The following is a 17,232-nucleotide window of genomic DNA, read 5'->3' as shown; positions in this document are numbered from 1 at the left end:
GGTAAAGGTACCCCTGCCCGAACGGGCCAGTCTTGACAGACTCTGGGGTTTGTGCGCCCATCTCACTCTATTGGCCGGGGGCCAGCGCTGTCCGGAGACACTTCCGGGTCACGTGGCCAGCGTGACAAAGCTGCATCTGGCGAGCCAGCGCAGCACACGGAACGCCGTTTACCTTCCCGCTGGTAAGCGGTACCTATTTATCTACTTGCACCCGGGGGTGCTTTCGAACTGCTAGGTTGGCAGGCGCTGGGACCGAGCAGCGGGAGCGCACCCCGCCGCAGGGATTCGAACCGCCGACCTTTTGATCGGCAAGCCCTAGGCGCTGAGGCTTTTACCCACAGCGCCACCCGCGTCCTAGGTAGGTAGCGGTACCTATTTATCCACTTGCACTGGTGTGCTTTTGAACTGCTAGCTTGGCAGGAGCTGGGACAGAGCAACAGGAGCTCACCCCGTCGCAAGGATTTGAACCGCCAACCTTCCAATCAGCAAGCCGAAGAGGCTGTGGTTTAAACCACAGCGCCACCCGCGTCCCTTATAAGTATAAGGAAGTTTCCAATAATATTGTGAGGTTAATGATTGCCTTGTAACCTTGGTGGCATATGGTTGCCAAAGGATAAAGTACCACTTGACTAGGACAACATTATGACAAGACTTTGAACCTTGGTGGCATATGGTTGCCAAAGGATAAAATACCACTTGATTAGGACAACATTATGATAAGACTTTGAAAGCATCAATAGGAAACCTGTGACCTTCTTGGGTGCTGCTGGGTTGCAGTTACCACAAGATGTAACCGACTGTGCATTCACATAAACAATACTCTTCTATATATTCTTATCACAATATCAAATGTTATCTTGCACATAAACAACACATACAGTGCAATAATATAAACGGAAGTCCCAATAAATCAGCTTATATCTGCTAGTTTCTGTTCCACATATGTTCATAAAGTCCAAATTGGAGCCTAATTAAAATTATGTAAACAATTGTGCTATAAAGTACATGCCATATATGAAGTATCAAGATAATAGAATTTATAACACGCTGGTTTCTGCAGTGAATAACAACTGTTACAGTGTCTATATAGTCTATATAATCTTAATCTTATTTAATTTTAATTTGTTAAAATATGTAGAATTATATTCAGTTATATTACTTAGAATATGTACCACTGATGAAGCCCATGAGAGCAAAACAAGGCATTATTCCGGAAATCCTTGTCAACACTGTGGAACTGTAGTAGGCTCCAATTTGGACTTCATGAACATATGTGGAACAGAAACTAGCAGATATTTGGTCTTTATGAATGAACTGATTTATTGGGACTTCCGTCTATATTATTGCACTTTATGTGCAAGATGGATGTGGGTGGCGCTGTAGCTTAAACTACAGAGCCTAGGACTTGCCGATCAGAAGGTTGGCGATTTGAATCCCCGCGACAGGGTGAGCTCCCGTTGCTCAGTCCCTGCTCCTGCCCACCTAGCAGTTTGGAAGCATCTCAAAGTGCAAGTAGATAAATAGGTACTGCTCCGGCAGGAAGGTAAACAGCGTTTCCGTGTGCTGCTCTGGTTTGCCAGAAGCAGCTTAGTCATGCTGGCCACATGACCCGGAAGCTGTATGCCTGCTCCCTCAGCCAATAAAGCGAGATGAGCACCGCAACCCCAGAGTCGGCCACGACTGGACCTAATGTTCAGGGGTCCCTTTACCTTTACTCCCCAATATAACTGCTCACTTACCCCATCATCAAGGGTCAAAATAAACAGCCAGTGTTTCTTTTTCAGAAGGCAGCCTTCTCCCGCGTTCACTACTCACATGCTGGTTTTGTACCTTAGAATCACAGAATTATAGAACTGTAAAGTTGGAAGGGACCCTGATCATTTAGTCTAACTTCCTGCAATGCAGGAATATGCAGCTCTCCCCTACGAGGATCGAACCTGCAACCTTGGCATTGTCAGCACCATGCTTTAGCCAACTGAGCTATCCAGACTGATCTTTTAAAAGACATGGGCATTGCCTGCTAAGAGACACTTAAAACAGAAGGGTGGATTCCACCACTTTTGGAGTATGGCTTGCATATTCCTATAAGTGGGGGGGTTTATGGTCCCAAGTGCCATCTGAACTATGGAAGCCAAGAAACGGACAACTGCTGACCGACCTATCCATTGCTTTCCAGTGACATTTACCATGGGGACTCATCAGGTGAGGTTTCCTGTGACCATCCGACAGCCGGGCCTTCCTAAGCTGTTTGACCCAGGGCCAGGTGAGCTTCTGATGCCCATTCAAATAGCAAAACCATGATGACGTAACACCTTTATTGGCTCTCTTAACCAGAGGTGGGTAGAAGGTAGGTCTCTGGATGACTTTAAGCCAAACAACAAAGGTTTCTGACACCTAATCCTGAAGAACAGCAACAACAAAATAATGCTTCCACCTACCGCCTCAAATCATACTGCTGAAATGACGGGAGGCAGGGGTGGTTGCAGCCTGTAATGGATTTCTCTGTGGAAGGACTGTGAGCTCAGTTCTGGTACTCAAAACAAATTCCTGGGCTCAGAATTCCTTAATGCTAAATATATGTCCTTTGTAGATGGATCTTGGGGTTCTGGCAGAAAAACAAAATAGATGTGCAGCATAAAGATATGCTGCAGCTAGACTGGTGACTGGGCATGGCCACCAAGACCATATAACACCGGTCCTGAAAGACCTATATTGGCTCCCAGTACGTTTCCGAGCACAATTCTGAGCACAGTGGGTTTCCACTGAAATGAGGCTGGATTTTAAGTTGTACTTTAATCCTGTTTTTATGTTGTATTTTAATCAATTGTTTTTATACTTGATGTTAGCCGCCCTGAGCCCGGTCTTGGCCAGGGAGGGCGGGGTATAAATAAACTAAACTAAAATAAAATAAAATAATTCAAAGTGTTGGTGCTGACCTTTAAAGCCCTAAATCCGGCATCCCCAACCTGCAGCCCTCCAGATATTTTTGCCTACAACTCCCATGATCCCTAGCTAACAGGACCAGTGGTCAGGGATGATGGCAATTGTAGTCCAAAACATCTGGAGGGGTGAAGGTTGGGGGTGCGTGCCCTAAATGGTGTCGGCCCAGTATACCTGAAGGAGCATCTCCACCCCCATTGTTCAGCCCAGACACTGAGGTCCAGCGCCGAGGGCCTTCTGGCAGTTCCCTCCCTGCAAAAAGTGAGGTTACACTTACAGGGAACCAAGCAGAGGGCCTTCTTGGTAGTGGCACCTGACCTGTGGAAGTCAGATAGCTATCTGAAGGCAGCCCTGTTTAGGGAAGTTTTTATGTTTGATGTTTTATTATGTTTTAATATTCTGTTGGGAGCCGCCCAGAGTGGCTGGGGAAACCCAGCCAGATGGGCGGGGTATAAATAATTTATTATTGTTATTATTTTTATTTATTACATCTTGTAGAAAGATCAAACAGAACACCTCAATGCAGACACAAACATTTTATGGTGGGGCAGGAGTAATCAGTGTGGTGCCTTGCAAATGTTGGTCTATAGCTCTCATCATCCCTGACCATTGACTTCACTAGTTGGGGCTGACATGCCCTCCAACGTTTCTCCGATGAAAATAGGGATGTCCTATTCCATAAGGGTAATTATTATTATGAGTGGCTCCCAACATATATAAAAGCATATTAAAACATTAAAAAAAATCTCTATACAGGGCTGCCTTCAAATGTCTTCAAAATGTTGTGTAGTTACTAATCTCCTTGTCTTGGGAGTTGCATAACTCCAGGCCCTCCAACGTTTCTGTGGTGAAAACAGGGGCGTCCAAAGGGAAAGCAGGGCATTCCAGGATCGGATCAAATCAGAAACCAGGGCGGCTTCCTGTAAATCCAGACAGGCCCTGGAAAATAGGGACACTTGGGGGGTCTGGGCTGATAGAGGGCACCACATGGGCTACTTCTGTGGTAGGGAAGAGAAGGTACTTCAACTCTGCAGAAGGTGACCTAAGCAGGCACCCAGAGTGAAAACAGTGGCTCAGGAACAGAACCTTCAAGGAAGAGGCCTACTCTGGGTTGTGGTAGGAAATGTTTCTATAATGGTACCTTGGGTTAAGAACTTAATTTGTTTCGGAGGTCCGTTCTTAACCTGAAACTGTTCTTAACCTGAAGCACCACTTTAGCTAATGGGGCCTCCAGCTGTGGCCACGCCGCTGGAGCACGATTTCTGTTCTCATCCTGAAGCAATGTTCTTAACCTGAGGTACTATTTCTGGGTTAGCGGCGTCTGTAACCTGAAGCATATGTAACCTGAAGCGTATGTAACCCGAGGTACCACTGTACTTGAATGAGAGGCTGAATACAAGACTCCTAGAGTACAGTCGTGGGAAACAAACCCACGTGGGTTGTTGAGTGTGTTGCCTCACTCTTCCTTCCCTTTCTTTGTCCCTCAGATTACAACATCAGCAATATGGTGACCATCACAACCAAGACTTTCTTGCGCTACCACAAGCTTAGGGTCCTCCTTGAGAGCATACGGCAGTATTATCCAAATATGAAGGTCATTGTGGCAGACGACAGCGAACACCCTGAGATGATTCAACAAGCCAACGTTGAGCAGTACATTATGCCCTTTGGAAAGGTACCTACCGACATGTGCAGATGTGGCTTCTTCCACTACTGAGAGGGATTTCCCAGCTCCTGGTCAAGTGAACCAATCCTGGGCCTTTCTGACAGCAGTGTGGCAGGTGACATGGAGAAGCTCGATGGGCCATGATGTATGCTAGGGATGGGGAACCTGGTGGCCCTGTAGATGTTGCTGGACTACAACTCCCATCATTCCTGACCATTGGCCATGCTGGCTGGGGCTTATGGGAGCTGCAGTCCCAACAACCAAGCCAGATAGCTCAGTCACTAGAGCAGGCATAGGCAAACTCGGTCCTCCAGATGTTTTGGGACTACAACTCCCATCATCTCTAGCCAACAGGACCAGCGGTCAGGGATGATGGGAATTGTTGTCTCAAAACATCTGGAGGGCCGAGTTTGCCTATGCCTGCACTATAGCACAAGGCTCATAATTTCAGGGTTGTGGGTTTGAGCCCCGCATTGGGCAAAGAATCCTCCGTTGCAGGGGGTTGGGCTTGATGACCCTTGGGGTTCTCTTCTAGCTCTACAGTTCTGTGATTCTAATAAGCACTATAACACTGGGGTTCCCTGCCCCAGGTGTATGCTGAACTTCCAGACTTTGTGCCTAGTTCCTAGCTATTAAGAGAGACGATTCCCTCTTAATTTGCTAGTTTGCGCTATAAATTTAAAGCAGTATCATATCATTTTTACAGACATAGCTTCCCCCGAAGAATCCTAGGAGGTGAAGTTTGTGAAGGGTGCTGAGAGTTGTCAGGTGTCAGAGACCAGACTGAGGATTATAGCACTGATGAGGAATGGTGGGAACCTCCCCCTCTTCCTGCTCATGATCAGGATCCTGAAGCTGCTCAGGAACAGTGGAGCAGTATAGATCTAGAGAATCGGTTTGTAGAGGGACATTGTTTGGAAAGCAACAGCTGGGCAGAGCTGAGAGGGGAACAGCTAGAAGCAGCAGAATAGGGAGAGAAAGAGATAACCGACTCCTCTTTGTTTGAGAGTGTCCAGCCTATCTCTCCACGGGCAAGGTAAGCTGATAAAGTTGCTACGCAGAAGGCTCAGTGGTTGCGAGATCAGGTTGCCAGAAGGGGAAGTGATGATGACTTATGGGGGGGGGGACAACTTAATTGGAAGCACCTTCACTCAGAGAATGGCTGCTGTGTTCTTTTGCTGTGATCATTAAATGCTCTTAAACTGATAAGGGACTCTATGATTGCTTTGTTCTGCTGACGCACAGCCAAAGGAGGTGGGGGAGAGAGAGGAATCATAAAACCCACTGACAAATACCCCTTCCTCTTGGTTCATGTGGGAACCAATGACACTGCAAGCAATAGCCTCCAGAAGATGAAAAGAGACTACGAGGCTCTCGGCAGGAAATTGAAGCAACTAAATGCACAAATTGTCATCTCATCTGTCCTCCCAGTTAAACGACGTGGCCCAGGGAGAGAGGGAAAAATAGTGGAAGTGAACAGCTGGCTTCACAAATGGTGTAAACAGGAACGGTTTGGATTCTTAGATCACGGACTGCAGTTTCTTGAAGATGGACTTCTGGCAAGTGATGGGCTGCACCTCACAACGGTTGGGAGAAATGTTTTTGCCAAAAATCTCAGAAACCTCATCAGGAGGGCTTTAAACTGACTAATGTGGAGGAGGGAGACAGTGCTCCTGAAGGTAGGAGTCTATCAATTGATGAAGATGATCATCCAAATGTCATAGACCAAATGGAGCAAACAGCACGCAGACCTAGTGGTGGGAGGAAAAAATCCTTAAATAAGAGACACGGGGGAATGATTAATGGACTTCAATGTCTGTACACTAATGCGCAAAGCATGGGAAATAAACAAGATGAGCTTGAGCTCTTGGTACAGCAAACTAAATATGCCATAATAGGCATCACTGAAACCTGGTGGGATAAGTCCCACGATTGGAATGTAATAATGGGGGGATACAATCTATTTCAGAGAAACAGACCAGACAAGAAAGGAGGAGGAGTGGCGTTATATGTCAGGGATGTGTATACCTGTGAAGAGATCCAAGATTTAGAACCTCAAAGCCAAAGTGAGAGCATTTGGGTCAAAATTAAGGGAGAGAAGAATAACAGAGACCTCATTGTGGGAGTTTACTATAGATCCCCAAGCCAAACGGAGGACATAGATGATGCCTTCCTGGAACAGATGGCCAAGCATGCAAAAGGAAGGGAGATATTAGTAATGGGGGACTTCAATTACCCAGATATTTGTTGGATGTCAAACTCAGCCAAGAGCATAAGGTCAAACAGATTCCTCACTGGCCTTGCAGACAACTTCATTGTCCAGAAAGTGGGAGAAGCAACAAGAGGAACAGCCATTTTAGATCTGGTCCTAACCAATGTTGATGACCTGGTTAGTGGGGTAGAAGTGGAAGGATCATTAGGCGCGAGTGATCATGCTCTTCTGAAGTTTACTATACAGCGGAAAGGAGCAGCCAAGCATACTAGGACTCAATTTCTTGACTTTCAGAAAGCCGACTTCATAAAACTTAGGGAAGTGCTGGGTGAGATCCCATGGACAGTAATACTAAAAGGAAAGGGAGTTCATGATGGCTGGGAGTTTGTTAAGAGGGAGATAGTAAAAGCACAACGTCAGGCAATACCAATGAGACGGAAACATGGAAGGTGCCTAAAGAAGCCAGGGTGGCTATCTAAAGAACTTTTAACTGAGTTAAGATTAAAAAAGGATGTGTACAAAAAATGGAAAAGGGGGGAAACCACCAAAGAGGAATTCAAACAAATAGCCAGCACATGTAGGCACAAAGTCAGAAAAGCTAAAGCACAGAATGAACTCAGGCTTGCTAGAGAGGTTAAAAGCAACAAAAAAGGCTTTTATGGGTATGTTCGTAGCAAAAGGAAGAACAAAGAAACAGTGGGGTCACTCAGAGGAGAAGATGGTGAAATGCAAACAGGGGACACAGAAAGGGCTGAACTCCTCAATGCCTTCTTTGCCTCAGTCTTCTCCGATAAAGAAAGCAATGCCCAACTCAAAGAATTTGGAGCAAATGATTCAGGAAAGGAAACACAGCCCAGAATAACTAAGGAGATAGTACAAGAATACTTGGCTAGTTTAGATGTATTCAAGTCTCCAGGACCAGATGAACTGCATCCAAGAGTATTAAAAGAACTGGCAGATGTGATCTCAGAACCACTGGCAGTCATCTTTGAGAATTCCTGGAGAACAAGCGAAGTCCCGGCAGACTGGAGGAGGGCAAATGTTGTCCCTATTTTCAAAAAGGGGAAAAGAGAGGACCCAAATAATTACCACCCAGTCAGTCTGACATCAATACCAGGGAAGATTCTGGAGCAGATCATTAAGCAAACAGTCTGTGAGCACCTAGAAAGGAATGCTGTGATCACCAATAGTCAGCATGGATTTCTGAAAAATAAGTCATGTCAGACTAACCTGATCTCGTTTTTTGACAGAATTACAAGCCTGGTAGATGAAGGGAACGCAGTGGATGTAGCCTACCTTGATTTCAGCAAGGCATTTGACAAGGTGCCCCATGATATTCTTGTAAAGAAGCTGGTAAAATGCGGTCTTGACTATGCTACCACTCAGTGGATTTGTAACTGGCTGACTGACCGAACCCAAAGGGTGCTCATCAATGGTTCCTCTTCATCCTGGAGAAGAGTGACTAGTGGGGTGCCACAGGGTTCTGTCTTGGGCCCGGTCTTATTCAACATCTTTATCAATGACTTGGATGATGGACTCAAGGGCATCCTGATCAAATTTGCAGATGACACCAAACTGGGAGGGGTGGCTAATACCCCAGAGGACAGGATCACACTTCAAAACGACCTTGACACAGTGTTTTTCAACCTTTTTTTGGCAAAGGCACACTTGTTTCATGAAAAAAAATCACGAGGCACACCACCATTAGAAAATGTTAAAAAAATTAACTCTGTGCCTATATTGACTATATATAAAGTAATTCTCTTGAATAGGAATCAAATAAACACAAAGAAAGTATTTTATAATTACTTTATTATGAAATAGTAAGTAAACAGAAATGTGAAAAATTATAAAATACTTTATTTTTAAATCTTTCGAATTTTTCAATTTTTCCCACGGCACACCAGGCAACATCTCGCGGCACACTAGTGTGCCGCGGAACAGTGGTTGAAAAACACTGCCTTGACAGATTAGAGAACTGGGCAAAAACAAACAAGATGAATTTTAACAGGGAGAAATGTAAAGTATTGCACTTGGGCAAAAAAAATGAGAGGCACAAATACAAGATGGGTGACACCTGGCTTGAGAGCAGTACATGTGAAAAGGATCTAGGAGTCTTGGTTGACCACAAACTTGACATGAGCCAACAGTGTGACGCGGCAGCTAAAAAAGCCAATGCAATTCTGGGCCTCATCAATAGGAGTATATCATCTAGATCAAGGGAAGTAATAGTGCCACTGTATTCTGCTCTGGTCAGACCTCGCCTGGAGTACTGTGTCCAGTTCTGGGCACCACAATTCAAGAAGGACACTGACAAACTGGAACATGTCCAGAGGAGGGCAACCAAAATGGTCAAAGGCCTGGAAACAATGCCTTATGAGGAACGGCTAAGGGAGCTGGGCATGTTTAGCCTGGAGAAGAGGAGGTTAAGGGGTGATATGATAGCCATGTTCAAATATATAAAAGGATGGCACATAGAGGAGGGAGAAAGGTTGTTTTCTGCTGCTCCAGAGAAGCGGACACGCAGCAATGGATCCAAACTACAAGAAAGAAGATTCCACCTAAACATTAGGAAGAACTTCCTGACAGTAAGAGCTGTTCGACAGTGGAATTTTCTGCCAAGGAGTGTGGTGGAGTCTCCTACTTTGGAGGTCTTTAAGCAGAGGCTTGACAACCATATGTCAGGAGTGCTCTGATGGTGTTTCCTGCTTGGCAGGGGGTTGGACTCGATGGCCCTTGTGGTTTATTCCAACTCTATGATTCTATGATTCTCCAAAGGACATCAGGAGACTCCTAATACCCTTACAGAGCTACACTGGTCGGTCAATCACGACAGCCACGACATTTAAAGCATTCTTTATGCCACTTTAAAGTGTATGGTGTTGATGTCTCTCTAAGGGCTTGTGAAACTCTCCACATCCTTGCCCTCGACTCCTGCCTTCTCTTTTTCTCAATGCCTCCTTTTGTTCTGTCATCTTCCAAAACACCCAGAGTCCAGGGCTTCTCATTCTCTGAACAGTACACTGGTACCATGGTTCTCTATCTTAATCCGTTCCGGAAGTCTGTTCCAAAACCAAAGCGTTCCAAAACCAAGGCACGCTTTCCCATAAAAAGTAATGCAAAAATGGATTAATCCGTTCCAGACTTTTAAAAACGACCCCTAAAACTGCAATTTAACATGAATTTTACTATCTAACAAGACCATTGATCCATAAAATGAAAGCAACAAACAATGTACCGCAGTCACACAATCAATCAGCAGCTGAACTGGGTTCCACACAGTCACAAAAACGAAACAAAAAAGCACTACAGAAACGCAAAATAAATAGCAAAAACAGATAGACCTCAGTGTTACACTCAAATTGGAAGTGTGGCACTCAAAACGGAAGTGTAACACTCAAAACGGAGAACGTTTGGCTTCTGAAAAAAGTTCGCAAACTGGAACACTTACTTCCAGGTTTGCAGTGTTTGGGTTCCAAGTTGTTTGAGTACCAAGGTGTTTGAGAACCAAGGTACCACTGTATTTTGGTGTCCTCTGTGTCCCAACTAAAATAGTTGAGAGCACTTACGAGAAGAGAGGCAACATGGAAAGAGGATCTTGCAGGGCTGGGGGAGAATGCCTTTCTCTGCTTCCCTCCCCAGGCAGGGCCATTTGCCACTAACTGCCCTGTGAGATGGAGTAGGAGGAGAGTGTATGTGTTGAGTAAAAAAGAGAGAGACCCAGAGCTTATTTGAGCTGAACTGTCCACACTTTTCCCACCCACCTATCTCCCGGGCCATCTGCCACCAACTATTGGCCTGTGAGTAGAATTGTGAAAACTTACATTTTTATATTGCTTTTTTTTAAAAAAAATACCATTTATTGAAATATTTGGATGTTAATTGTAAGCGGCTTTGGAAGGTTTTTTTGGACTGCAACTCCCATCATTATTATTTACTATTTATTTCATTTCTATACCGCTTTATATTTTTAAGAAAAATGTCAAAGCGGTTAACAGAATATTAAAACATCAATAAATCCATCTGAAGAAAGTCAAATATATAGAGTATACAGTCAAAGCAACATAATTAACAGAAAACTAAAATATTATCTTAAAGATTTCAAAATGAAACATTACAAAGGAGAGGTCAACTACAGAAGACGTATTTAACATAAACAAAAGTCAACCAAATAAAACCTTAAAACATTTTTTTTAAAAAAAAAACACCATTGCTAAGTGAAGTCAAATATAAAAAGCACATTTAAAACAGCATAATTAACAAGAGGATAAAAGAAGTGCAAGTAGATAAATAGGTACCGCTCTGGCGGGAAGGTAAACGGCATTTCCGTGCGCTGCTCTGGTTCGCCAGAAGCGGCTTAGTCATGCTGGCCACATGACCCGGAAGCTGTACGCCGGCTCCCTCGGCCAATAAAGCGAGATGAGCACTGCAACCCCAGAGTCGGCCATGACTGGACCTAATGGTCAGGGGTCCTTCTACCTTAAAATGTTATCGTAAGCATGACACGGCTGTTTGGCAGGCACAAAAAGATGGGCCAAAAGAATCCAATAGTTAGGGTTTGCTGTCAGGCATAGCGATGTCCCTCCATTCTCACTAGGTGCTTCTTTAGAAGAGCTGGTGAGTCTGGGCCCCACCCGCTAGGCCAGGTGGAAAGGGCCTTGCAGGGAGCGGCCTTCACGACTCACAGCTGGGTGATGTCCCTCTGGTCTCTAGCTAAAAGGACCCAGTGGTCAGGGATGGTGGGAACTGTAGTCCAGAACAGCTGGAGTTTCGGAAACCCTGCTCTGAAGCCTTCCAACATCGGTGGCATAGTCCAATGTGAACGTGTTCATTCTAGGATCTAGGGGGGATATGTCTAGTTCTAAGCTTAGTGTTTCAGACATACTTGGGGGGGGGTTGGATGACCTGCCTGTGATTTCCATGAAAATGGCTCACGCTGCTTATTGTCTTTGTTTCTGTGCCTCACTCCAAGCAAGCAGAACTGTTTTCCTCTGACAGATACCTGGGTTTGTGTGTGTAAGGAGGGATGCATTCAAATTTATCACCTGCCTTTCTCCCTGGATTTTGGCATTCCCAATTCCCCAGTCTGTCTCATTCCCTTTTAAAATTAAACATAAAAATCTTTTTTATTAAATTTTACATAACAAATTTCAATTTAAATGTATCAATTACCTTTACATTTAGGATTCTCAGAATCCCTTGACTCCTCCCTGCCCTTTTCTGGTTTCCGTTGTCCATCCCTTTTTATTCAACTTATCCCTTTTCTTCCAATTTATTGTATCTATTATTAACTTTTCCGTTATATTCGGGAAGGCCACCAAGAAAGGCTGTCCTAAAGCCTTATATGGAAACATCAGGTGTAGCATCCAACTGACAGGCTGAATTTTATGCAGGGGGTGGAGGCAGATATTCTGCTGTGGAAAGAGCTCCCTAACAAAAACACACCACTGACATAGCCTGATACTCCTTCCTGATTCACTTCCTCAGGGCTGGTTTGCAGGAAGGAACCTGGCCATCTCTCAGGTCACGACCAAATACTACCTCTGGGTGGATGATGATTTCGTGTTCACCGCAAACACCAAGATCGAGAAACTAGTGGAAGTGTTGGAGAACAGCAACTTGGATGTGGTATGTATTTTTTTGCCATGCTGTCCACTAGCCTCCCAACCCAACTCTGGCCAGTGTAGATATTTTTCCTGCATTCCTAGAACAAGCCACACAACTGGAATGGGTCTGAGAGGTTAACGAACGGTTGCTCCTAACAACTTTTGGGTCCCTTTCTGAATCCATAGCACGTAAGGAGGCTGTGCTTTTAGGTTGCAGCTGTAACCTAGTTGAAGAAATCTTACACCACAATCCTGTGCGTGTTTACTCAGAAGCAAGTTCCACTGTGCTCAGTAGGTCTGGTAAGAATGTGTAAGATTGCAGGCCAATTATCTGCATGCATTTAACTGCTCAGCGAAATCTGTATAAATTTGCACGTGGTTAAGAAAATGGCCGTTCGGAAGCATTTTTCGTTTTCGGAGATTGCATCCACGTGTCACATGCAAGCATCATCTTTGAAGACTCCATGTGAGAATATCCTTCCATCTGTAGTCTGTCCAGATTCTTCTTCTAGAAATAATTGCCAGTTTTAATATGTAACCAGCTGTCCAATTAGTTGGGTGCATCCTTTAGTCCAGGGATGGGGAAGTGTTGGACCTCCAAATATTGCTAGACTCCACCTCCAGCCAGCATGGCCAGTGGTCAGGGATAGGGGAGTTGGAGCCCCACAATATCTACAGCTTCCCCAACCCTGCTGTGGAAAGGACTTGGCGTTTCAATGGCAGCAGTACCATGGTGAAGTCTGTCAAGTGCTGATAGGTGCCTGTGTGGTTTATAGGTCGGAGGCAGCGTTGGTGGCAATGACTACAAGTTTAAGGTCATCTATGAGGAAGGAGAGGACAGCAGTTGTCTGCACATCCGATATGGCTCTTACCACCGCTTGAAAGGCTTTCCCAATTGTGTGGTCGCCAGCGGCGTAGTCAACTTCTTCCTCGCTCGTACTGAGGAGAGCAGGCGTGTTGGGTTTGACCCTAAGCTGCAAAGGGTGGCTCACTCAGGTAAGGTCACATGCCCCACCCACTCCACAAACCTCCAGATTATATATAGTGCTAACATTGTCCCTGGTGCCGCTGTGGTCTAAAGCACCAAGCCTCTTGGGCTTGCCAATCAGAAGGTCGCCGGTTCGAATCCCCGCCTGCGACGGGGTGAGCTCCCATTGCTCTGTCCCAGTTCCTGCCAACTTAGCAGTTTGAAAGCACACCAGTTCAAGTAGATAAATAGGTACCACTGCGGCGGGAAGGTAAACGGCGTTTCCATGTGCTCTGGTTTCCATCACAGTGTCCCATTGCTCCAGAAGCAGTTTAGTCATGCTGGCCACACGACCCAGAAAGCTGTCTGTGGACAAACGCCGGCTCCTTCAGCCTGAAGTGAGATGAGTGCCACAACCCCATATTTCCTTTTGACTGGACTTAACGGTCCAGGGGTTCTTTACCTTTTACCAGCGGAAAGTAAGTAGGTCTCTACCTGACGTCACCTTATAGTGGCATAGTTGGGGGGGGCAGAGGGGCAGTTGCCCTGGGCACAAAATTTCAACCCGGTGCTGCCTCAATACAGCTGCTTGCTTCCATTGCTGGACTCTGTTTAAAAGTAGCTTCTCCATACGAACCAGGAAGTGACCTCTCCAGATAAAGGATCGACTCTTCTTTTCTCATCTCTGTGGCTGCAATCTCCTGGGTGATGTGGGCGCCATTAGGCAGTTGGATGTGCATGGGTACTCCGTCCGTTTCCCTACCTCCCACACCCCCCCGGGCACTGGCAACCCATGCTATGTCACTGGTCCCCCGTGGCGTAGGGGCAGGTGGGTGTGGTTTGGAGAGGAAAGGCCCCATGGGTCAAAATGAGACTTGCGCCCAGGCTAGAAGCCCCCCACCTGTTTGAAACCCTGTCTTTTTCAGAAGCTAATTTTCCAGGTGAGGTCAGAATGAGCATTGCAAATTGAGTTTCCTGTCTTCCTTTTCATAGAATCATATAGTTGGAGGGGGGTGGTGTAGGCCATCAAGCCCAGAATGAAAACATCCCCAAGAGATTACTGTTGATCCTCTGCTTTGAAAGCCTTTGAGAAGGCTGGCTTGCTAAGTTATCTTATCCCAGTGGTCACCCACACTCCCTAATACACAGGCATCTGAAAGGGGGTAGCCTGCACAATGCCCTCTGCTCTTGGCATGGCCATCATAAGCATTTAAGAAAAGCCTACTGGATTAGGCCAAAGGCCCATCTAATGATAATCCAGAATCAAGTTCACACAGGAGCAAACCAGATGTCTGTGGGAAGGGTAGACATCTACGTTTAATGTGTAGGTTGGCCAGGAGTTGCGGCCCTGCTCCATGTGCTTCCTACATGCAGAGAACAAGTATGAACGGAGGTCTCTTATTCAAAAGTATGTCGTCTAAGTGATTTACTTACTGCAGGGATGGGGAGCCTGTGACTGCCCCCCCCCCCCCAAGTGTTGCTGGACTCCAACTCATGTCAGCCGAAGCCAGCATGGCCAATGGTCAGGGATGATGGGAGTTGTAGTCCAGCAAGAGCTGGAGGCTCAGAGGTTTCCTAACCCTAGTCCACTGACTTCTCTCGCCCCAATCTTCCCTTCAGAATATTTTATGGATGGACTGGGGATTTTGCGAGTCGGCTCCTGCAATCATGTTGTCGTCGGTCACCAGCCACACGGCAGTGCGAAAAACACACGAGAGGCTGACGTCGAGAAGACTTACGGCAGATTCCGGGCCAATACTCAGGAGCAGGTCCGGTTCAAACTGGCTTTACATTACTTTAAGAACAGGATGAAATGCTACACAAAGGCTTGACTGCCGTATTTCAACTCTACTGCTCCTGAATCCCCTAGAGGGCATCTTTCAAGTGCAATGGGCTCACCTGAAGGGACTCTTGATTATCTTGGAACAAGCAACTGACTGGAGCCACAAAAGCAGCCAAAAGCCACTGACTGAAAACCAGAGCTCTTGCTTAATATCATCTTTTGTGGGACTTCCCTGTTAGGGGGTTTCTCGCAACAGGACCCTACTGTGAAATGCGTATTTAAAGTGCCATGGATTGCCACAAACACACTCTTCTTCCTGGCTGTTTTTAAAGCCAGCTAAAACCATGAAGCAAACCTGTGAATGCTGACCCATCTTTCCTTTCCACTCTGGTTTTTATTTCAGGTTGCTTTTTCTGATCTTTTTTATGCAACAGAAGGAGGCTGTGTTGAAGGGAGTGAGTGCAAGCCCCTGATCCTCAGAGCATAATTATCAGCTAACTGGGTTGAAAGAGATTAAAAAAGGGAGTCAGCTGTGGGCCGACTCCAGTGGGGACAACCTCAAAGGGGAGACACCAAAGGGAACCACTCCTTTGGGGAGACAAGGGGCAGGAACAAGAACCCGTGGTACATTTTTGTGATAGACAGCCTTAATGATAGAAGGTGGAATGGAGTTTGAGGCTGCATATGGGTTCTGAATGACAGTCAAGCCCCTGGTGCAAGTGGGAAGGTTCTTGGCTAAGGAGGGGTAAGGAGCTAGTTTGGAGTGAACTTTGAGGTGGTTAGACCCTTTTGCACTTTTCACAGGGCAGTTGTTCACTTGCACTTGGGGCACAGTATCCTCCCACAGAGTAGGATACTATTATCTTGTCCCTCCCGTAACTCCTAACTGGAGAGGGTGGGAAGAGCTTTGGTTCTCCTTTGGTGGAGTTGAGCAGTTGCGTTGGGAGTGGAGAAAGCCAAACACAGCAAACAAAAGACAAGTCTGGGTCAGAGGGAACAGGTAGGGAAGATCCAGTGTTCTTGGGGAAGAGAGCTATGGAAAAGGCAGTAGGCGACATCATCATAGGAGAGTGGGAAGCCAGACTCTTGATGTTAGTTGTCCCTGTTCAGCTGTTCAGTAGACTTTAGTACCTATGCTGACCTGGTGACACTATTGGCTTACACCGGGTGAGTCCAGAAAAGAACTCAGCCATGATCTGATCATGGCTGAGATGGTCTACCTGGTGCATGTTACGGAGACCCAGGAGGGCAAGCAGGTAGCGGCGGCTGACCCTACCCAGCTTTGTCCACCTGGGTATTTTGTGCAGTATCAGTCAAGGTCAGAGGGACAAGGTGACACACAGCTGTCATCCAGAAGTCCTGTCATACCCAACACAAGGCCAGTCCCTCAGGGAACTCAATGTGAACATTTGTACTTGGTGTCTGGCACAACGGGGATCTTATCTGCACTATCCTGCTGCCCAACCACCTCCCTCTCTTGAGGTCAATCTCTGGTTTGGTGTTGGTTCTGGACTTCATGGCTTTCCATGACAACCATGGAGCTGTTTCAGTACAACGTGCACCTGACATATGTCATAGGTTATATACACTGGGTCTGTTTTTGCCACATAGGGGATTGGCAAGGATCTGGTGAGTGGGCAGCCATCACCCTATTTTCACATGGGCAGATTGCTTTCTGTTGTGGATTGGCCTGGCTGTTATTGCCCCCACCCCCAGGTCTGTAGGACCAGTTAAGTTGGAGACAGATAGAGTCTGAGGTATTCCTGAATGCTTTGGGGGAATTTTCCAGGCAGTATGACTGGTGCTCCTGTCAAGGCACTCGTTTCACAGTGGAATACTGAGATGGAGAGAAGGCCATTGGCACAATCATGCCGAAGCTCCCTGTCTGACCACAAGTAATTCAGGAATTTGTGGTTTTCTGAGGCCCTCTGGGCAATGAAGCAAGCTAGACAACAACTGGAGCACAGGTGGTACAAGTCGTGGCTTGAATCCGACCACATAGAGGTGCAAGTACACAGCCTCACCTTTCATGTGCCTGTACCAAAGAGCATATATGTA

General features: G+C 46.1%; 1 protein-coding gene across 2 annotated transcripts in view; it reads left to right on the top strand.

The window, feature by feature from the left end:
- Positions 1–15,485, top strand: part of B4GALNT2 (beta-1,4-N-acetyl-galactosaminyltransferase 2 (SID blood group)) — a 35,601-nt gene extending 20,116 nt beyond the window's left edge. For both annotated transcript variants that reach the window (XM_082194413.1, XM_082194412.1), the window contains exons 7-11: positions 2,177–2,263; positions 4,428–4,615; positions 12,306–12,446; positions 13,201–13,420; positions 15,012–15,485. In XM_082194413.1, the coding sequence (XP_082050539.1) occupies positions 2,177–2,263; positions 4,428–4,615; positions 12,306–12,446; positions 13,201–13,420; positions 15,012–15,223 (848 nt within the window). In that variant the 3' untranslated portion in view covers positions 15,224–15,485. The remainder of the gene's footprint in view (positions 1–2,176; positions 2,264–4,427; positions 4,616–12,305; positions 12,447–13,200; positions 13,421–15,011) is intronic.
- Positions 15,486–17,232: the final 1,747 nt, after the last annotated feature.

This window comes from Podarcis vaucheri, assembly GCF_965113315.1.
Source record: "Podarcis vaucheri genome assembly, chromosome: 13".
In the NCBI taxonomy this organism is placed as follows: domain Eukaryota; kingdom Metazoa; phylum Chordata; class Lepidosauria; order Squamata; family Lacertidae; genus Podarcis; species Podarcis vaucheri.
This window is presented reverse-complemented; position numbering and strand designations above follow the sequence as displayed.